General features: G+C 40.6%; 1 protein-coding gene across 1 annotated transcript in view; it reads right to left on the minus strand.

Moving 5' to 3' along the window:
• Nucleotides 1-9083: 9083 nt before the first annotated feature.
• MAGI1 (membrane associated guanylate kinase, WW and PDZ domain containing 1) overlaps nucleotides 9084-23792 on the minus strand; it is a gene marked incomplete at its 5' end in the record, with an annotated part of 103684 nt that continues 88975 nt past the window's right edge. The window contains 5 exons of the mRNA XM_017875026.1: nucleotides 9084-12666; nucleotides 16740-16878; nucleotides 19230-19373; nucleotides 20432-20492; nucleotides 20622-20715. Of these exons, the coding sequence (XP_017730515.1) occupies nucleotides 11912-12666; nucleotides 16740-16878; nucleotides 19230-19373; nucleotides 20432-20492; nucleotides 20622-20715 (1193 nt within the window). The remainder of the gene's footprint in view (nucleotides 12667-16739; nucleotides 16879-19229; nucleotides 19374-20431; nucleotides 20493-20621; nucleotides 20716-23792) is intronic.

Raw genomic sequence — 23792 nt, forward strand, 5'->3', positions numbered from 1 at the left:
TACTCTCATCCAAAAGAATTTCAGATTTCCCATGACATAAGGGGACTTGGGTGAGCCAGCACAGACGGTCCTTTAAAGATGCACAAAATGGTGAATGCTGAATTTTGGTAACTGGATGCTACTCTACTCACCCAGACAACTCAGTCTGCATAGTGACTGGAAAGAGAGCTGGGGGTGTCTGCCTGGGGACCAGAACTTTTTAAATCTTCCCAGGCTTCCCACTGGCAATGCTAATTTTCAAGGAAGGCTTGCATCCCACACAGGACATTTCTGGCCTTGCCTGCCTCCTCCAACTTTGCATCCTCAAATGCCAAATTCTCCCACTTTGTAGTTTAGCAGGCAGAGAAGCAGCTGAAAACCCTGTGGGCTATTGAGAATGCGTAATTGGATATCAGCCTCAAAAATAATCAATCTCTTCGCCCCCCTCCCCGCATCCCTTCTCATCTCCATTTCCTCTCTCTTGCCTCCCCCTACCCTCAGAGGTAAAGGAAATCTTAATCACTTTTAGACCAAGGAGGCAAAATCATACTATATTAAGCTTTCTAAGAAAAAATGTAAAGGAATTTATCCCATGGCAGACAAAGTTCAAAGTATTAAAGTATAGGAGATATATACTATCTGCTATATACTAAATTACCCCCCAAATTCATATGTTGCAACTGTAACCCCCAATGTGACTGTATTTGGAAATAGGGCCTTTAAAGGAGGCAGTTAAGGTTAAGTGAGGTCATACAGGTGGGGCCATAATATGATAAGACTGGTGTCTTTACAAGAAGAGGAAGAGACCCCCAGGGGTATGCACAAAGAGAAAAGGCCACATAAGGACATAGGGAGAAGGTGGCCATCTGCAAGTCGCAAGTGGGCCCTCACCAGAAACCAACCCTGCCAACACCTTGATCTTGGACTTCCAGCCTCCAGAACTGTGAGAAAATCCATTTCTGTTGTTGAAGCCACACATTTTGTAGTATTCTGATATGGAAGCCCTAGCTGACCAATACACTATAGAATACAGGTGGCCCTCCATATCTGTGGATTCGACCATTTGTGGATCAAAAATGTTTGAGAAAAAAATTGTCTACTGAACATGTACAGACCTTTTTATTGTCATTATTCCCTAAATAATACAGTGTAACTATTTACATAGCATTTATATTGTATTAGGTATTACGAGTAATTAAGAGATGATTTAAAGTAAATGGGAGGATGTAGGTTATATGCAAATACTACACCATTTTGTATCAGGGACTTGAGCATCTTTAGATTTTAGTATCTGCAGAGGGTCCCGGAACCAGTCCCCCACGGAGACCAAGGGATGACTGTACTATTCAGCAGTTAAAAAAAAAAGGCATAGATTCAAAAGATGAATTAAGTGGGAGAAAACACCACTGAACAATAGGTACATTATTACGCACTTGTATTTTAGAACCCCACAGACAAAAAACATACACACATACACATATGCTTTTGTGCATTAGCAGATATCCTGACATGTCTGGAAGGAGAGTCCCAATATGGCAACAGTGGTTAGCTCTGGGAAGAGACGGGAATTGAGGAAGAGAGTGGTTAAGAGTTTTTATCTCACACTATTTGGACTTTTTAAAAAACCAAACTAATGTAGTAAGCATTACTTGCATCGTAAAACAAAATACTAAGGGTTTTTTTGTTTTGTTTTTTCTTTTTCTTTTTGTCTCAACTCCTCTTCTTAGTCTTCTCAAAGCCTGAATCATGTTCTTGGTGACACCCACATCTGGCCCCTGCTGAAAGTAGCATAAAATTGTAGAGAATATGGACTTCTTTATGGTCTAAAGTCTATAAATGGACCAGACCATTTCCCACCGTTTCAGTGTAACCATCAATGACATAGTGGGGGAGGGGCACGAAGAAAGAACAGTTTCCTCAAAATCCAAAGTAAAGCTCATTAATAGGAACAAAGATTGAGACATTTTAATTATACAGGCATGCGCCTGTGGAATTTCTCATCCATTTTAATGGAATCCAGGAAGAGAGAGGGAATACATTTTTAATAAAAATAAAGAGTGAAACAAAACCAATCCAGACAAAATACACCAAAGTGATAAAAATAACCCCATGAAATAGATTTCAAAATAAAACTGAAATAGGTTGAGGGGAGAAAACATCATCAGCCAGACTCCTGGGGTGATTTCACAGGGCCTGTGACAGTGCACAATAATTTTGCCCATCTATCTACAGGAAATGGTTCCCCTGTTACAAGTTTCCAATAAGACCAGTTAAAAGAAAGCAACTGGAAACAAAGGCACTCCCAGCCCAAATGTGTTCTCTGGAACCCACTTGTTGGCTCTTGTAGGAAGAATAAATAAAATCTTTGCTTCTTTGTAAAAAGGAGACCAGCACATCATTTTCCTTTCACATAGTTTGTGGTAATTCTAAGAGGTTTTAGGATGATCCAGATGTTGAATGTGGGTTGTTCTCACTGCTTTTTATTTTAGCAATGGGGAGGGTCACTTGGTCCCCTCTAAATAGCTTTTTTGGTCTCTCCGTTCTCCCTCAGTGGGAATAGGCAGTCTTTCTCCCTAAGGTTCACAGATACATTTCAGTTCTTGCTTCTATTTCTCCCCTGTGGCTATGGTAGATCTTTAGTCTCATGGGCCTTCCCTCCACTCCCGGAATAAAACACACACACTTAGCCATGAGGCCTTTGCTCAGGTCTTGCTTTCTCCTTGGAGAGAGCTCTTCCTTTTTGCCTCCTTTTTTTCTTCTATCCAGATTAAGTACTCCAATTGTAGACACTCAAGGGCACCACATACACTCCATAGCTCTTACCACAATTTAACTCAATTATTCAATGTCTGTCTTTCCTGGCAGACTCTGAACTTCAGGAAGGCTGCAGTTTTATTGACACTGAGTGCCCAGCATCAAGCCTGGAAAATAATACTCAGTACATATTTGTTAACAAACTGCTTTGACCTGATTTATATTTTTAGAAGACAATGGAGTGAGTTAAGGTCATCTAAGGTATAATTTCCAAGGGATAAGTGGAAAATCTGCCTCATAAAATTCCTCCTGGAAGGGGTGGCTATAGGGAGGACTGTCAAATAGATGGGTTGGAGAGACAGATGACATTTTCACCAGCCTTGACACATTCCGCAGCCAATAAAAAAGGGATACTATCTAGTTCTAGATTTCATGACTATTTCAAATGTACTCCTGATTTCTCCTTTGGTCCCAAATTAGGGCTGGTTATATCAGTGGTACCTTCTGGGTCACTGGACTGGACCAATGCTAGAGTTGCTTACATTAACACTAGAGCTTCTAGGTAAATGATACTTTTTGTCGGTAGCATTTTCCCAAGAATATTTTTCCCCTAAATGTTAAGGTTTGTATGTTATTTTGGTCATAGGAATGTCACATTCCACTTGTTCACTCATAACACAATTATTTCTCAGCCCCAAAGTTGCCTGCTAAAATTAGTTGTGGGTAGAGATGGGGGCAGAGATATCATACATACTTTGGAAACTAAGAACTTACTAGAAATAATTTTCCTTCTTCATGACTGCTGATTGTTAACTATTCAATATTCTCTTATTAAGTTTTAACATACCACACGTTCTATTTAAATAAGAACGTAAAATATTTCTCAAAAAAATTTAAGTTAAAAAAATTTAAGTGAAAAAATACGATAGCTTCATCTTGGTTAAATGATGGTGTTTCTGACCTGTTCTTGAGAACACCTATCCTTATTAGTGAATAAATTCAGTGGTGACAGGAATGTAAAACAGAATTCACAATTGCTATATACAGGTACATTATGTTTATATTTGGCTAATAACTTTATACAAGTAGGAAAGTTTTTTGGTTTACTTTGGGAAAATAATCTCACACCATCTTTTATTTGAGCTGCTTCATCACTGCAACCTTAAAAAGGCAAGCATAGACACCTTGTGAAGAAAAGAGAAAGCAATGCAGATGCATTCAATCCCCCTCAGGCTATGGGGTTAAAGCTGATGGACAAGGGCATGGCTGTCTATTAAAATCACCTGGGGCCTTTTATAAACCCTGGCTACACCCAGACCAACCACATCAGAATCTCTGGAAGTGGGCCCAGGCATCAGCGCTTTTCAAGCTCCCCAGGTGATTCCAGTGTGCACCCAAGGTACGAACCATTGGTTTAGCGACTCTGCTGAGCCTGGTAACTCTCATCTGATGGGAAAAGGTCCCACAGACTGCAAGCACTTTGCTAAAAACAGCTGCTCCCAATAAAAGAATGCAAATTCTCAGTAACATCGGTGTCACCAGAAACAAAGAAGGATTAGGAGTCACAGTTTATCCCTTCAAAACTATTTAAACAAACCACTTAACCGTACCAGGTTTTAAAGTATAAAGTTGTTCACTGCAGCGTGTTTTTATAAGAACAACTGCATGTCCATAGGGGATTGGTTAAGTAAACTGTGGTCAACTTTAGAATATGTAGCTATTTAGAGACAGCACAATACTTTTGTTTACTGAGTATACAAACTATGTACTGGGCGCTACTCCAGGACCTTGGAATTCATCAGATTCAGAACAAAGATTCTTGCCCTCATGAAACTTAATGAAGAAACTTATTCTAGAACAGACCAGCTACATAACTGGCAAGACTTGGTGCAAATTGAAAATGTGGGGGGTCCTTATTCAAAAATTACTGAAAATTCAAGACCACCGAGAGCAGAGCATTAAATCAAGCAAAGGGCCCTTGTAAGTGCAAGGCCCTGTGTGACTGCCCAGGTTGCATGTCCACAAAGCTGGTCCTGATTATAGAGGAGACAGGTGATAAACAATAGAGACCTTGGGAGGCTGAGCGGGCAGATCACATAAGGTCAGGAGTTTGAGACCAGCCTGACCAACATGGAGAAACCCCGACTCTACTACAAATACAAAATTAGCCAGGTGTGGTGGCGCATGCCTGTAATCCCAGCTACTCGGGAGGCTGAGGCAGGAAAATCACTTGAACCTGGGAGGCGGAGGTTGCGGTGAGCTGAGATCGTGCCACTGCACTCCAGCCTGGGCAACAAGAGTGAAACTCCACCTCAAAAAAAAAAAAAAAAAAAAAAAAGACCATGAGTAATCACGCAGATTACACAGCATGTTAGAAGGTGTTGAGTGCCGCAGTGGGGAAAAGAGTAGAATGCGGGAACCAACTTGCAATTTTAAATAGGGTGATCAGGGTAGGATGCATGTGAAGAATGACAATTGAGCAAGGATTTGAAAAAAGAGAGGGAGTCAGCCATGGATATCTGGGGAAAGAGCAGTCCCAGGCAGTGGACCAGCTAGAGCAAAGCCCCTAAGGCTGGGAGTATGCCAGAGAGGAAAAGAGGTCCCCCATCCCAGAGGACCTCAGAGTCTACTCTAAGGACTTTGACCTTTCACTTGACATTTTAAAAGAGGAGCTCTGCCTGCTACAGGGAGAGGAATCTGTAGGTGGCATAGGGAAAAGGCAGAGAACCGTGAGGAAGCTAATCCAAGGGTAGGGGAGAGAGAAGGACAGAAAATGGGAATGAGTGAGGTATAAGAGGCTTTATTTTAATGTGTGTGTGTATATCTATATATACATACATACTCCTAACTTGAAGAAATACCCACAATATGTAAGATAAAGGAACCGTTCATAACATAGTAAGGGCTAATGGCCCATTTTTCCATAAAAACTCTATATACATACACATACCCATACAGTTATATATATATATACACACACACACACGTAGAAAAAGACTAGAAATGGCACAAATCAAGCTGCTAATAAGTTATTTCTGTGGATTGGGATTGACAGGTGTAGGGAAGAATGTCACTTTTTATACTTTCCTGAAATGCTTGAATCTTTGATTGTAAATATGCGTTCGTATTGTAAATATGTGTTTGTTTTGTAAATAAAAACACTGCTTTTAAAATGGAGTATCTCAGGAGTGAGTGGTCCCTTTCTTCACACTCAAAAGTGGGGAATGGCTAGCAAAGAATGGATAATACATAGACAGGCTTCTATAACTTGAGAAAGATGTGGTCAACTTCAAAAAAAAAAAAAATGAAAATAAGATTAAGTTTGAAACAAGGACCTGGAAAAAAAAAAAAAGGCTAGTGAGGTGGGAATTTGTAAACCTGTAGAAAACCCAGTAGAATAGTCAATGATGGACCTTATCTAACAGAAGAAATTGGGTACAAAGTATTCTGCATGTATTAATTAAGGTATAGGGAAGAGAAGCCGAAGGATTTAGGTTGGAAATAAAATGAACACTTTTAGTAAGAGGAAGGTAAACATGGGCTTGGGAACGTCTGAACTATGAGAACTGCATGGCACAGGAGAGTTTTCATGGTAACAGTTGCTGCCCTGGACAGCCCCGGTGCCTAACTGGATTCTTTCCACCTCTCTCCAAGTCTGCTCTCCCATGGTGCTGTGTGGCATCTTTCTCAAACTTAAACCTGAGCTGGTCACCACTCCCTCCCTGAACACACACACAGCTCACCAGAGGCCCTGTTAGAACTCTTCAATGGTCTTCTGTTATTCTGAAGTCTATAATCCGGAACAAGGCCAGCCTGGCACAACCCTTATTCCCTTCACCATGCAACCTTTCCCTTCTAGGCCACAGTCCCTCACCTTTTTGCTCAGCCTGCACTTTGTTCCTTCTTTCACTGATTAGTTTCCTCTTCCTTCTGGCCTCAGTTGAATTATAACCTCTTCAATCTGGCTAAATCTCCTACTAGTTGCTATCAGAGGACCCTGTGCTTCTGCTTGGTATGCAGTTTGCAAGCATTTGTCTTCTCCCCACCAACTACAAGCTCTTGAGACGAGGAACCAGACATTTCTAGCCCCCACCATGTACCTGACACAGAGCTGATTGTCAATAAATGTGTTGAGAAAATGAGAAATAGAGTTGCAAGCCTTGCCTATTACACATGTAGGAATGAGCAGCCTTTCTGAGCTATTTTCCCTTCAATTCTACAATCTTATGAGACCAAAGAGAATTTAGGATAAAGTACAGTACTTAATGGAGTGGTGTTTAGAGCTCTCAGCTGTGAAGACCATGCCTTTATTCCCTCCAGGGACAAGACAATAAAGACTTTTCAGTTAGGTGGAAAGCTGATGCAGTCAAGGGTAGCAGTTGCGTGCAATACTTGAGTATTTACTGTATAATTCAACAGTTATCACTAGTTTGCTTAAATACATGTACTTGCAAAGAGATCTTGTGCTTTGGATCCACTGGACACCTAATATCTACACTAATAGAAGTAAAGCCACACTCCTCTTGTCCCTGACAATAACAATGACCACAATGCATAAAAACATCACTTGGGGGTGGGTGGAAGTAGTCAAAAATTTTTCACAGAAGATCTACTCCTGCAAAAAACACCCCAAATAATTATGTCGGAGAGGGCATTTCCCTTCACATAAGCTTCTAACGATGTCTATTGCCAAAGTACTTGGATCTTACTGTGCTAAACATCCACGATGCTGATGGTGTTGCCTCATAGGAGAAATCACCTGGAGGAACTTGAAAGGGCTTTTCCTTTTACGATTAATGCAGGCCACCACAGGTGGTCTCGGACTGCCCACCAGCTGGAAAAATCCTGACGGCATAATTGAGTCTCTGCACATTTGGTGTGGCTATTTATGGCAGGCCAAGAACTTGCATGATATAAGGGCTTTACAAACAGCTTCAACTGTTGGTTAAGCCAGGGACCACTCTGAGATGCCATCTTTAATAAAGGAGATACTAGGGAATGAGCAGAGTTCATAATTACCATCTTGGTGACAAAATACAGCAAAGGAGACGGATTGGAGGAAGGCCTACTATTCAACAAAATGCTTTTCGAATGCCCAGGAGGTTAGGTTCTGGAGGAAAACCCCAAACGCTAAGTCATAGAAAGGAACAACCCAAAAACTGTGTGAAGGAAACTGCAAAGTTATTCAAAACTACCTGATTCACCCACATGCATGTTAGGTCACTTGTGAATGGTTAACTTTTGTATCTAGTGTGACTTGGGAGTATGTCTAATTCCACACACATATCTACCTCCTGAAGTTGGACTTAGAGCTGACTTTGTCTCAGTTTTCACAGCACAGCATTTTGGTTTCATATTCCTCAGCAATGGTAAGTGTAGTATTTTGTTGAATAGTATGTACCATACTACTTATAATTAAAAGGCCTTCCTCCCCATTTTAATAGAGGGAGAAAATTTTTTTTTCTTATGGGTACAGTGGCTCATGCCTGTAATTCCAGCTCTTTGGGAGGCTGAGTTGGGCAGATTGCTTGAGCCCAGGTGTTTGTGACCAGCCTGGGCAAAAGGGCAAAACCCCATCTCTATAAAAATACCAAAAATCATTTGGGCATGGTGGCATGCCCCTCTAGTTCCATTTACTCGGGAAGTTGAGCAGGGAGGATCACTTGAACCTGGGAGGTTGAGGCTGCAGTGAGCTGCGATCATGCCACTGCACTCCAGCCTGGGCAACAGAGTGAGACCCTGTCTCAAAAAAAAAAAAAATGTTTTTTTTTCTTGGAAAATAAGCCAGGATGAGAAAAGGAGTACTCATTGTCATGCAGAAATCTTCCTCAAAAAAAAAAAAAAAAAAAAAAAATTTGTGTCATTTACTGAGGACTCTAATGATTGCCAAAGATGTGCATCTATTCTTAGCTCTGTGAAGTATGTCCCTTTATAGATGAGGAAATGGAGTCTTCAGGGGAGGTTAAGGAATGTGCCCAACAATCACACCAGAAGTGATGAAGCTCTTAGCTTGGCAGGGTTTATTACCAGGGTTCTATGCTATACTGTGCTGTGCTGTTTAAACTTTCATGTGCATGCAGCATAGCTGAGGATTTTATTAAATGCACATTCTGACTGGAGTAGGGCTGAGAATCTGCATTTCTAACAAGCTCCTCAGTGATGATGAGGCAGCTGGTCCACAGACAACACTTCGAGTAGCAAGGCACTATGCTATTGCAACGGCGTAGGTCTTGCTCTTTCAACATAATGGCATTTCATCAAGTTGGAGTCAGGGGCCCTCAATTGATTACTTGACCCTGATACATTTGAGACAACATAGAGACAAGGAAGATAGCAATCCAGAAGCAATAGTGATTGTGGAATGCATACATTTCCATGTATTTTTACAGTAAAAATGCATTAAAAAATCTTTCACAAAAGAAACTTAAAAAATACAATTAGGGTGTTGAGTCCTCCCCCCCCAACATTCTTTCAGGCATCAACTGTGTAATGGAGGGAGACAAATTCCTAAATCATTTGATTTCATCATACAAAATACTCATCCATCATCTCTCATCAAGACATTTACATTAAGTGAGGGAGGGCAGGATTAAGGAAAGTAGGCTCACAAGAATCAGTTTCCAATTTAAGGTTACAGTAGTTCAAAGAAAACTATATCTTTCTGCTTAATGCATAGTCCCTGTACAGTACAATATTTCCAAACAAATCTGATGTGTGGAATTCAGGTGAAACTGCCACACCAAAAAGTCCACGGATTGAGACAAGCCCAGGTGGGTAGCACATAGATTTTAAAATGTCAAAAATCATCTTACAACAAGAAGGACATCAAGATGTTAACTTCAGGATATATTCCCAAAATCCACCTTGATTTCATTTACTTAAAACTCTGGACCACAATGGAGAGCATCAGTCATTTAACATCACAGATTTTGTTAGAACTAGTGAGAAGAATCCTAGCAGTGGAGCCTTGGGAATAAAATCTCCAACTCGGCTCTTAGGAACTTGATGAAAAAGAACATCATTATTCAGTTGTACTCTTCCTCAGCCTTACTACAGCTCAATGTATGCTTTGTATGGAAAACTTTAATAATAAAATAGCATTCACAGACTTTTCTCCTTTTAGCTACAGAACGTATATTGTGTCTGTTCCAGGAAAGGAACTTGTTTTATAAATGTCCACACAACTATAGCTACTCATTCTAATGTTATGTATAAACCCATAAGTCAAATAAAGCTATGAACAATGTAATATTTATATATGCATAGTGTTTTATAAAAAGATTGGCCCACATACTGCTTTTCATCAATACAGACAGAGCATTAAGTCCATAGCACACGGCAAGAAATAAATGAGTGAAGAACAGAGAATGCAAACAAGTGCTTAATAATTCACAAGCAGGCTCACCATGGAGGAAATGATGATATTCAAACCAACTAAAGCTCTAGAGAATTACTTATATAGTCTCCCATTTTAAAACAACTTTACATACCTGATTTAGTTTACATTAAAATATATCCCCATGAATCAATTTGTTCCATATTCAGAAATATAAACACATATCACATTCCTCACAGCTAAATTTTGTCATAAATTCTCTTTTATACAAGAAAAAAGGCAACAGCTGTTTTCTTTTTTTTCCCAACAGGCTCTATTAATTACAATTTTTAGCTCTGTACACGCAATGATTGGCTGGTTTTCTTTTTTTTTCTTTTTCCTTTTTTTTTTTCTTACAGTACCATGGGAACAACAGTGATTGACTTGCAAAGTTTTCTGTCTGTATGGAAAATGCAAAACAGTACTACGGAAATACACAATGCACTGTAAGCAGCGGTTTGCTGTAGTGGTCCAACAGGTACAAGCAAACATTTTGGCTCAGCTAGGCAGTAATCCACTTAAACCACATCCCGGGGCTACGGCCGACCCAACCACAGCTCCTGTGGGGTCAAAAAGAATGGGTCTGTTTAAAAATAAAATTGTTATGTTTTGTGCTGCTGTCCAAAGGACTCAAAGGACAGAGTCATGAGGCAGAAGTTTCCCAACCTGATCTAGAACAACTGGGACCACTTCCTTTCTCTTCTACCAACCTAGAGACTTGGACTATGGTTTCAAAGTGAAATTGGCATTTCTATGAATACCCACAGCCCCCACTTCTTTAAATATCAACAGAGAGGTTCCTTCCACCAAGGCTCATTCCCTCCTCCCCAATTTGGCCAAGGGCAACTATGGGCTTATACTAAAAGGGGGAGGGGCATGCTTTCCAAATTGGGGATCTTACGTCTTCCTCACACCAGGCACACTGTCCCCCGTTCCATCTACTATTCAGCCTCCGATCAGACAAGACAGCATGAAAGATGCTTGTTGTCTGTTCCTTGTAGTAATTCAGCAAAGCTGTGATGGCATTGCCTTCAATGAGATTTAATTAGATGCTGGAGATGCTCACGAACCTGACTATCTGTGCTTGGGTTGTATTTGGGTAAAGATGGCCGACATTTTTGTCTCTGTGCCTTCCTGGGCCAGGGAGAGTACAAACTGTTTTCTGAACCAACTATAACTCACAATATAAAACGTCTTTGTGCTACGCAGTTTAGCTATAAATATCCTTCATTTGCAGTAGTAGTCTTGTCATACAGTTTGCTTACTTTTAGGATCGGCAAACCTAATCCATCCCAAAGGGTCCTCAGCTTTTACAAATAAAACTTTGCCTTTTTGTTCTTTGCTTTTAAGAAAAACTGCCGACTACAGTATAGCACTATATCACTACATAACAGTCTATATCAAATTAATTAAACTTAATCAATAAATTCCCTTACTTAGAGAAAATGATCAACAGCCCCATTTAACCAGGAGAGAAAAAGATTGCTCAAAAACGGGAACAATTCTTGACGATTCTACAGGTTACGTAGAAACAAAATTTATATCCCTTTGGGCCAGCATTTGGCAAATAATTTCCAAAAAAGTATGCATTTAAAAATACTTTCTTTAATATGATACATCAGGCACAATACTTTTCATATATATTTTTTATTATAAGATTTCAAATGCATAAAATGTTTGTTGTTATTCATAGGATCATCAGGTGTCAGATGCTTCATTAGGTAAGAAACTAAATAATTTCACGTTTGTGACTTTCCTCTTAGAACCTTTGACACGGTAAAGGTTGGAATGTGACTCAGCGTCTCAGATACTGAGGTCGGTGCTACATTCTTTGTAAGCTCGCCTTCTCTGCTCCGTGGGATGTCTGGAACTTCTGCCGGCATCCTGTTTCAGATTTCCCTCTTCCCTTTCTCGGTGGCTGGCTCTGTCCTCTCTGTTCCTTTTGTCCAGGGACCGCTCTCTCCTGCGCTCGGGGGAGCGCGCGCGCCTCCGGTCGGTGGACTTGGCCCTGCGCTCGGGCGAGCCCCCTCTCCTGCGCTCGGGGGACCTCCTCTGCTCCAGGAGTCTCTCCAGAGACCGTCTCCGCCGGCTGGGGGAGCCGTCTCTCCTGCGGGTGGGTGACCGCTCTCGCCTCCGCTCCGGAGAGACGTCTCGTCTCTTCTCGTGCTTCTCCCTCCTCTCCAAAGTGTTGTCGGCGCTGCGGGTGCCCTCCCTCCGCTTCTCTGGGGACCGCCTCTTGGGGCCGTTGGCGGCTGCCGCGCGCTCGGCCTGCGCGTCCTTCCGTCCCTCCGGCGCCCGGTCCTTGGGTCGGCATGCCCCGCTGTCGGGTTTCCTCGAAGTCCCATTCCAGGTGTGGTGTTCATTGGGTTGTCTGCTATACTCTCTGCTGCCTTTCGGATCCCTTGCGTGTGCCCGCTTTTCCCCATGTGGTGATGATTTGTGAAGATCGGGTGGGTAACTGGACTCCAATGACGGATGCTGCCGGCGGTCGGGCCCGGCCCTCACTTCCGGAACACCTTGTGGACCGGTTGGGGGGCCGTGGCGGTCGCTGCTGGGGTCTGCCAGGAAAATAAACGAGAGCAACAGTTGGGTACGAGGGTCCCTCGGCTCCTGTCCCCGCTCCCACCCACACTCGAGACCTCATTAGTCACAACAAGCAAACAACTGTTAAAGCAGTCAGACTCAAAGCCAACTGAATCTTGTTATTTAAGGATAACTGCACGTAGTTAGGGTTAAAAACTAGTACTTGTGGCTTTCAACGTCTAGCTGACTGAATGTTCTCCATACCCGAGACATAGATCATTAAAGAACTGACAAAAATCAGTCATGATTTAGTCTTTAAAGGCACAATCCAAATAGTCTGTCTAGAGGCATCAAAATTTCCTCTGTAGCTATCCCTTGTTCTTCCTTTCTCACCCCCCAACCCTTCTCCCCTGCGCCCACCCCTTTCCCACCCCCAAGAAAATATTCTTTGCTTTAAGGAATACTTGTTTTGATTTACTTAAAAATAATTTAGGGTATTGATCTGAAGGGGCACCTGGGAAGCTTTCTGGAGTAGGGCAGGAATCATCTACATCTTATCTGGGTGGTGATTAAATGGGTGCATACAGAAGTGAAAAAATCTACTGCACTATATATTTAGGATTTATGCATTTTACCATATGCAAAAGTATACTTCTATTCAAAAAAAAAAAAAATCCAGGCTACCTAGCAGGCAAAGGGGATTACAGAGGCAACATGCTGGCCAGATGTTGATGACTGGCAAATGGGATATGTACACAAAGGCCCATTAAACTGTTCTATCTGTATTATTCAACTACTTTCTCTACTTTTGCATACATTAAAAAATAAGGAACTGTTTTTAAAAGGTGTTTTCTGATAGATAAAAGGGAGGGGAAGAGAATAAAAGGGAGGGGAAGAGAAGCTGCTAGGTACACATTTGAGACTGGATGGAGGTCAGATAAAATTTTCAGTTTAGAGGCACTTTTTCTTTATGATATGGGAGGTAGTCATAATGACATCTAAGAGCTTGGAGTCACTGGGCTGCTTCCTATAACATCAAGGTTTCTATATGTTTAAAAGCAGGGCAGCCCATAATGGCCCCTATTTATCATTATTCAATATTTGAAATGACAGTGCAAATGTTTTAGGCAGTGTCCTGAATTGAGGAGAGCTCTTTTCAAAGCTGGGATGCTTTGTTGCAACAAAACCCAACAAGTCATCCACATGACACGATTCCAAGCAAAGCACCTGAAACAAGGTGCTGCAGTCTGGAGGGCAGACTCGTATGACAGTCAGAGACTAAGGGGTCACTGGGGCCCTTTAAGGATCTTTCATGAGCCAACAAGGTCAATATTTAGTAATTAACCTGTTTTATGACAACTTCCCAAAACCTAGAGTGGGTTTTTAACAAAAGCAAGTGAAAAGCCAAACGCAGGGGTCAGCCAACTTTTTCTAAAGGGCAATAGTAAATAATTTGGGTGTTTTGGGCCACACCATCTCTGTTACAACTATTCAGCTCTGCCACTGTAGTATAAAAACACAGGCAACACAAAAGTAATGGGCGTGGCTATGTGTCAATAAAACTTTACTTACAAAAACAGGCTATGGACAGGATGGGGCCCAGGGACTGTAGTTTGCTAAGAGATACCTGACCAAGCAGGAAATCTCATCTTCCCATCTAGCAAAGCCCTATGATACAGGGCTCCATGATACAAAGTTCATTCTTTCTAAATGCTGGGTTGGCTACAAGAATGAACAAAAAACAGGTTCTTAACAAAGGTCATTTGAAGACTTGGATACACGAAGGTACTTGGATCACCACTGGATTCTTATGCCTACTTTTAAGACAAGGGAGGGCAACACTTCAACAGGGTCAGCATTGTACTTACAATTCAAAGAACGCAGGGTGCTCAGAATGAATTGCCAAACATATCAAAACAGAGCTAAGCAGAAGCAATGAGGAAATTAGGCCACAGCACAGAAACACCTAGTATTGATTGAGCTACAAACCGTAGTTTGATTATGGCCCATAAGGTAGAAGCAAGCCTCCCCGAGCTTTTCATTTCTCATACATGCAGCGATATTAGGAGGTATCATCGCTGTGGAAGGGAGGGCCCAGCACCAAGAACAGTCAGAGAGAAAGAGAAAGAGAGAAAGAGAAAAAGTTGAACATTTAGATTCCCTATAACACAGAGGAAAGAAAAAAAAATCTGCATTTGTTAACATAGGGCAAAGAGAGTTTATTTGTCCAGTCAGACAGTCTAAGGCAACACTCAAATAAGGCTGCAGAGACCGCAATCGGAACATGACATTTTTAGACAGCCATAAGGTGACTTGAGAACCCAGACAATGAATGCATCCTTTTTTGTTTTGTTTTTTTCAAACAACTGGAACAATGACAGACTGGCATAGGAGAGCATTAACAATAAACAACAAAAGAACAAAATCCCTTCCCACCCCCACCAAAGACCGCGGCAGTTAAATTAAGTACAAAAAACTCATTACAAAAATAGCCTCACAGAGAAGCAGGTTCCAATCAGGTCAGAAAAATATTGGAACTTAACATATTATAACCCATTTGTGACTCTAATCAATGGAATTAGAGAGATTTAGTCCAAGTGACGCATGGAGACATTACAGTAGCACAACCCTGGCAGGTTCAACCCTTCTTGGAAAACCATGTATTTCAGTGATCTTTATTTTTAGCCCAAAGAACATTTGTTAGTGTTGGATTTTCATCCTCAGTGCAACAGACATAGGTTTTGAGAAGGTACACAGGTTACTGACGATGACTCTCAAATGAAATATCACATCCAACAGAAGCATAGGGAAGACAGAAAAGGGAGACAATGTTACACAGTTTCAGTGGTATCAATACACCTAATGGTCAGAAGTTCAGTACAGTGCACAGCCACGGCATCTTAATGTTGTCAAAATACTTCCCCTGTGGTTGGCCATGTCTATGGGGCCTTGTCTAATACCCACCCTCCCCCTGCACCTCGGAACCCTCGTATTTTGCACCTGTACAAATGTCCAACACCTGGGAAGGCTGGCCCTCCAAAGAGCTACCCTTCTCCTTGAGCTGCATCTGAATTAAACATATCAAGTCCAAAATGCAACTGAGAATTGTGCAGAATGACTTTCAGAAAAGAGGGTGATAATAGATAAATCCCTAATAAAGGGGACCAACGTATATGGGGACCATTCAATCACAGTTTCTATAGAAACTTTTGTAGACCTTTGGTTGGGAAAAAAAGCCCTACATCTAGGGCATAGCTTCTTTTTTTTTTTTTTTTTTTAATTTTAAACACAAATCTCAAATAAATAGGACATAATTATTATCATATACAATATTTTGCCATCAGAACACTAAGCTATGTAAAGATCATTACTGTCTACTCAAATCAAGTCTAAAGATATGACAAAGGAACTCTATGTATAACCTGGCTTTCCTCATAGGAAAGGTATAATCACATGTTTCCCTCATGATGAGCACTGGGAATTTATTTCATCCTTTATCATTTAAAAACATTATGGCTAATATATTAACAGTTTTTGTTTGTTTGTTTGATAGTAGTGGGCTCAGTTGGTCTGATTTGGGGTAAGAGACCGGTTGGGGGATGGAGAACTGTTGTATACAGAGCATAAAGGAGGTGAGCGGAGCCCCCAAATCTCTCAAAATTTCATGCCTCTTAAATAAAGACACCAAGTAACCAAAAGGGAAAAAATAATTGTGCCTCAACATATCACTCAGGAAACCTGCTTTCCTGCTTCTTAAAAGGAGTATATAGTCATTTTGTGCTAACAATTGGATCTGAGGAACAGTTTGGCACAGTTCAAACAAACATTCCTTCGCTCTTGGTCGGACTAGACAAAATGTTCTCTCTGATTATCAGAAAGGGGGCTATAAAGATCTTGTCTTAGGCCATGCCCCAGTCCACATAAGCAAGCAAAAGGATGAAATGTGTAGAGATTTCAGAACAAGCGAGGCAAATAATCACATGGTGCGAGAGGCTGGTAAGACACTGGTGAATAGGGGAAACAAAAAAGACTTTCCTGCTGCCGTTCTGGAGACAAATTCATGGAGTCATGCCAGGGAAGGAAGGAATGTTTTCATAGTTTGACCCACCATATTCTGGTACTGAGCCGTCTCCCCGCTTCAGAAACAGACGAACTCTGCGGCCACCATTCTTAATCAGTTCTATAGCTCGAGAATGCTTCATGTTTTTGGTGGTCTCACCATTGATCTCTAAAATTTCATCACCAATCTGTCAGAGCAAAAGAAAACTAGGTGAGTTTTAAAATTCATGTATGGATTCACCAAGTATTTATTGAGCATGTGGCAGAACATCTACTGCTTTGGATGTGGCAGTGACAAAAACAAACAGAAATCCCTGCCCTCATGGAGATTATATTCTAAAGAGGGAAAGACAATTAAGAAAATTAGAAACCTACATGTATGCCGAATTACATGATAAAGGGGGAAAAAAAAGCAGTAAGGGCATGTTAGTGATTGGGGAGGGAGCTTTTAGGAAGGCTCCCATGATTTCTGCCTCCTTGCATTCACAATCTGTGTAATCTCCCCCTGCCTTTGAATGTGAGCTGGATCAAGTGACTTGCTTCTAATAAACAGAATATAGCAAACATGATATCAGTTCAAAGATTAGGTCATAAAATGTCATTTGTCTCTTTTCTTCTCTCACTTGTTTGCCCTGATGCATGTTATGAGCCATCCTCTGGAGTCCCATGATAATGAAATGAGGGACTGCCTTATAAGGCACTGAATCCTGGTAACAGCCACGTGAGTGAGTTTAAAAAGCAAATCCTTCCCCAGGTGAGACTTCAGATGAGACCATAATCCTGACTGATACATTGAATGCAGCATTCACTTTGCGTCAGTCACTGTTCTAGGCACTGGAATTAAAGAATAAATAAGACAGGGCAGATCCCCACTCAAATAGAGCTTATATTCTAAAAAGAAGAGAAATAGCACTGGCTTTCAAGTCTACAGTCTTTAATTTGAATCCTATCATTTGGTAACTGATTTGTTCCCAGTACTTAACTTTCTGGAGTTTACTTTCCTTTTTTTTTTTTTGAGACGGAGTCTTGCTCAATCGCCCAGGCTGGAGTGCAGTGGCGCGATCTCGGCTCACTGCAAGCTCCGCCTCCCGGGTTCACGCCATTCTCCTGCCTCAGCCTCCCGAGTAGCTGGGACTACAGGTGCCTGCCACCACGCCTGGCTAATTTTTTGCATTTTTTTGTTTTTTAGTAGAGACAGGGTTTCACCGTGTTAGCCAGGATGGTCTCGATCTCCTAACCTCATGATCCACCCACCTCGGCCTCCCAAAGTGCTGGGATTACAGGCGTGAGCCACCGCACCCGGCCTGGAGTTTACTTTCTTACTTGTAGAAGAGGCTGGTAACAACACCCACGCCCACTAAGCTGCTGGCATCAAATCAGGTAATACATGTAAACCTGTCTTGTAAACTATACGCCATTATATAAAATAGCAGAATATTTCACTTGATCAAAAACATTTTTAAGTGATTAAAAGGCAAGGGAAAATAAATTCCTTATGTCTGAAATTCAAACAAAAGAAATATATACCACCATGTATCTTCCCTAGTATATGTACATGCAAAAAAAAGGATATGAGAGAAACTGGTATACTGTTTGACCCTGGACACTGTATTTTTACTACATACCATTTTCGTAAAATACATTCATGCTCTACCTTCTCAATTTTAAATGTTAAAAAATTCACTCTGAAGAAACTTAAACATCAAGATTGTGGCTTCAGTGCAAGTGTTATGATCCTCATCCTTAATCAGTTTTTCCCTTTTTCTGCTGAGGCTCAACTGCATTCACTTTTTTTCCTTTCCTGGCCTGACTGTCTTGATTTCTTTTAATTTGTTGTAAATGGCTCTCCATGGGCAAGTCCCAATCTATGTGACCTATCTATGAGTAGATGATTTATGTTTTCTTAATTATCTAATCTGCTCAGGAGAACAGCACATTCATCTACAGTAACAGATATTAGCGAAACAGAGCAGAGTGGACTTTTGGCATTTATGTATTTAAAATTTGTAGCTCTTACTACAGAGCAACTCTGAATATTCATGCCGCAGAGCCCTGGCTCTTTGCTAAGACAGAGAGTAGACTTGCTCTCTCTGAGCCTAAGGTAAGACCACTGGTAGCCAGCTAGAGGATGAGTAGACCTCACTGTCCAGAATCTACAGGGCCACATGACTTTCTTGCTCTCTAAGCATCCCAGGGTGCCCCAGGATTCCTGTCAAGTGATGTGCCTGCCCCATGACATTAAGCACAAGAACTATAGAAATAGGCTCTGAAAAATATCTACTTTAATATGTTTATAAGTAATTTAAATCCCTTATTCCCTATATCAACCCCAAAGAGTTGGAAGTGTTCGCCTAACTTTAGCAGCTATAATTGTGCTTTAGGGAAAAATATTTGGTAGGGTAGGAGTCATGCATTTAAGAGAATCATGAAAGCTATAGAAAATGTAATCCTTATGAACGTTAACACTCTAACAATATATGACAAGAATTCACTGCAGATGGTTTATTTGCACCTACCCCAGACTCCTCTCTCCACTTACCCTCATCTTTCCACACCTCTCTGCAGGACCGTCCTCTGCTAAGCGCAGAACATAGAGGTCCATGTTATACTCTCGGCCTCCTCGAAGGCTAAAGCCAAATCCCTTGGCTCCTCTTTCCAGTTCCACAGTGTAAAAATCTTGCTCCTATTTAAAGAAATTAAATGCAATCATTCTAGGAGAATTAATATCCATAGGAGTCTTCCCAAACATTCTTGGCAAAAAGGCACAACCTCTATCCCCATCTTGGTGACTCTTGTTTATTAATCATCTTGATTCATCCTCATTAATCTCAGAAGTCAGAGATCCAGAATTTGAAAACATTTATGAGCATGTCTAAATGCATGTGTGTATTTAATGTAACATATGTGGATTAAAATTTAATCAGTGAGGCCATGATTTGCATTTGGGGGAGGACAATTCCTCATTACATGATACCAGTCACCTGGCTGCTGGATGCCCAGCCAACCTGACCTGTGTCCAATAAATGCTGACTGTGCCCATCATGAGGATACCAACAAAACCTCTCCAAATCCTGGTCAAGGAAAATTACGAAGGGACAACCGAAAGCCCCCAGGCAACCAGTAAAGGAGGAACCCAGTCGGACACTTGTAATACCAGCTACTCAGGAGGCTGAGACAGGAGGATTGCTTGAGCCCAGGAGTTTCAGTCTAGCCTGAGCAGCATAGTGAGACCCCTGTGTCTTAATTAAAAAACAAAACAAAACAAAAAAAGGGAATCTGTTTAATTTTGCGTCACCCAAAGTTCCTCAAATTTGTTTTACCTGCTATTATTTTCACCCTCTCCCTTGCCATCCTGAAGACAGGTATTTTGCTCTACGGATCTCACCTTAAATTCCCAAGCCTGAAAACACCTTATCAAAAGACATTTTCTGGGCAGAAGCATGTTTATGAAAACTATGAGTAGATATTGGCTGCTTTGCTTTCTCTAACTGCCGATCCTTGTGACAATTACTGCTTTTCATTTTTTTTCCCCTAGAAAAGGCTATCTAGGAATATTTCAAGGTAGCAAAATAAAATGTTATTTCCTAGAAAATCAAATGTAAGTATATATTTGGTAAATCACCTCACAAAAGGTTATTTCTTTTAAATTAAAGGTGCTTCAAAAAATACCCCATAAAAATAGCTTGAGAAAGTTGGAAGGAAATGTGCAAAGTATAGAGAAAAAAGAGAAATGGTGCTCACCTGTGTTGCCTGGGGTGCTTTGAACTCAAACTGAGATTCCTGCTTTGGTTTGGTGGTATTCCTGCCGAAGTGAGAGAAACAAATACAAGAGCAACCCATTAGGAAACTGAGAAAGAATCAAGGACATATATTGTCATGCTGGGAGTTACTTTTTTCCCCTTTAACAAAGGAAACCAAAGCCATGTCTGACCTTGTCTCCTGGGTCCCTTGCTGAGAAGGGGTGTGTGTGGTAGTGATGGTGGCGATCTTCTCTGCATTGGTCAGCAAGGTGGCATTCGAGGACTCTGCAAAGAGGGACAGAGCATAAAGAAATGAAGGCTCCAGAGAAGACATCCTCCAGCCAGGAGGTGTGCAGAAGCCCTGTATCTGAATAACAAGTATGACTTCTCTGTCCCCATTTCAAACAGTCTGACTTGAATTTCTAGATAATTAGGAGTTTACAAACCATTTTAAGATCTTCTCTGATGTGGGTTATGCATGTCCCCATGACCCTCCTCCCAAACAGACACCTCCACAAGTAAAACGCAGTTTGCCAAAGAAAACACTGCTCTAAAATTCTAGCCAAGGTAGGTGTTTCTCACTCCTCCCCTGCCACTGCAAAAAGGCAATCCCATCAAAGTGCTGCATTACAGCACAATTCTCTCCCAGAACTTTAAAGGCTGATAATAAATGTCTCTGCCAACGTTTCCTGCAATTTATCAGCAATATTTAGTGGGTCTGCTTGATTTTCTCAAGTGAATATTAAAATCAGAAGTGTACTAACATCTTGTTAAACACACATATAATATCTACTTTATTTCCCATTGCTTTTAATAAAGCACAACTGAAAATAATGGAACTCTTGACAGATCTTGTTTGGTATCACTCATGAAAAGTCAATTTTAAAATCTGCATTAGTCAGAGCCAGAGTTTGTAAATATAAGTTATACAAATCATGAAGCCACCTCCATGAAATGAATATGATTATATCCCTATATAAGTTGACCTTCTTCTCCACTAATCACGTTCACAAGCAACTTCATTATCTTCAGAAGTCTGGAGATTTTGAATCCAAAAACTCTCTTAAGTGCAACTACAGACTGCACACGAACATGCACGTACTAAAATATAATCATTCCTATAGTGATAGCTATATGTTCTTTACTAATAATTTCTTCATTAAGATCAAGGCAAGTAGCAACCAACTATGAGCAAGTTGTATTTTTAATATTTAATTGTAGGTTGACTGAAACTTGCCATATATTTTCTAATAAAGAAAATGCTAAATGTGGTGTTAGTTTCCACTATAAGATTCACCTGTGCATGGCCATTTAATTCAGTGAACCATTAAGCCTAGAAGTTACCAGGAGACCTATGGCTTATAGTAGGCACTTTCATGTTTGCTGAATACATGTATCTTCCCATCAGATTTAACTAGTATATGGGAAAATACGTTAACTATTCCAAACTGAGATACTTGGAATATATATCTTTCCACTGCAGTTCTGGAACAAAAGACATCCCACAAATCCCAACTATCTGTGGTCTATCTTCCATTTACATTTCCCAAGGATCTTACTCAGCTTTGGTCTGGTTTCCTGTTATTTTCATGATACGTAGTGGTTAAAAGCGTGGGCTTGAGATTCAGACCTGGGATCAAATCAACTTTTTTTTTTCTACTCATTAGCTGTGTGCCTTATTTTTCTCATCTGTTAAAAGGAGGTGATGACCATAATTCCCTTCTCATGGATAAAAGTATATGCAATGTTTAAGCTCTGTGACTGACATACAATAAGCACTCAGTACACATTTATTACAGCTACTAATTTTATTACTGAGACCTTGTATAAGTTATTTAAACTCTCTGCAAAATGAGAAAGTTGAAATATGATTTCAACAGTTAATATACTGCAGCCATAAAAGCCCATTATGCTAAGGCACAAGAAGAAGAAGAAAATAACTCAATCAAATGAATTGCTAGGTGAATCCCATTCATGTTTTGGGACAATGTTTCCCACAATCTGTTTTACCAATCATTTCCTATGCACTCCTCTGAGTCTTTACTACACCAATAAGTCTATGACCGTCCAAGCTGGGGAGGTGGTGTTTCTCAGGCTTGCTGGGAGACAGTTTAGCACAATGGTGACTAGGTCAGATTCTGGAATCAGACTGTCTTATCTGACTTTGCATTCTAGGCTCTTCAGTTTCCTGGATGGGACTTAAGCAAAGTTACTCAAATTCTCAGTGCCTCAGTTTTCTCGTCTGCACGTTGGAAATAAGAAAATTATCTAAGGAAATTGGGGTAAAGATGATCCATGAAGATTGTTTGGAATAGTCCCTGGCACACAAAAACTGCTCAGAAGTGATAAGCATATTTTTAGTACCATGTATTTATTATTGTCACAATGTTAAAAGCATATTGTTGGTATATTTTAATGACTGCTATTATAACAGAAAATTATTTTCATAGCTTTTGGAGGAATGCTAGCTCCTTCATATGACTCCCAGTTGAGGGCAGTTAACCAGCAGAACCAAAGTGATGAATCAGTGATATTTCATAAAGTATGCTCACTGTGTCACTAAACAGGACAAACAAGCTGTATAGCCATCACTGTGACTCTCCAGAACTTTCATAAACACATGTATTGGTCTTTTAGCAAACTTCATATTGCTCATTGCAATTAATTTTATGGAGACTCTCAGAAATCACCAGGTTGTTCAGGCCATGGGGAAATCATAATCAGGATACTAAAAACAATGTCTCCTTGTAATCAAAGTGATTATAATTATTGAATTGTACAGAGGTTCCTCTTTAGAGTTCTTGTGTGTTGTTGGTAGCCAGAGTTTTCTAAGCAGATCAGATTCCATTCTCAAACTATTTTTATTTTTCTGCTGCTTTCATGATTTCATGAGATCATCACCCAACACACAGAATTCCTTTATTATTTTTATTCCTATCCTTTATTTGCTATTTTTTTCCTCATCTGTAGTCTGTGAAACTCTTTTTTGGGTTGAAGTATAATTTTAAGCATGGTAAAATTAACATTTAACATGCAAATGTCGAATTAAGCTTGCTGAATTTTCCTCATTTGTTATTTATCTTAATCTATGAACTACCATCATTCAATGATCATTTAAATGTGCCAAGCACTGTGCTAAGTCCATTACCACACATATTACTTCATTTAACTCTCACCACTCAATAAAATGGGTATAATTATGGCCCCAGTTTACAAATGAAGACACTGGGGTATAGAAAAGGTAGGTAATATGTCTAAGGTCACTCAGGCAGCAGGTGGAGATACTGGGAATGAAACCCAGGACCTGCCTGACAGTGAACTTTTAGTTTTTGGTTTATATAGGAATTATGTGCTGGTATCAA

This window comes from Rhinopithecus bieti, unplaced genomic scaffold, assembly GCF_001698545.2.
Source record: "Rhinopithecus bieti isolate Rb0 unplaced genomic scaffold, ASM169854v2 scaffold_8601, whole genome shotgun sequence".
NCBI classification, from domain to species: domain Eukaryota; kingdom Metazoa; phylum Chordata; class Mammalia; order Primates; family Cercopithecidae; genus Rhinopithecus; species Rhinopithecus bieti.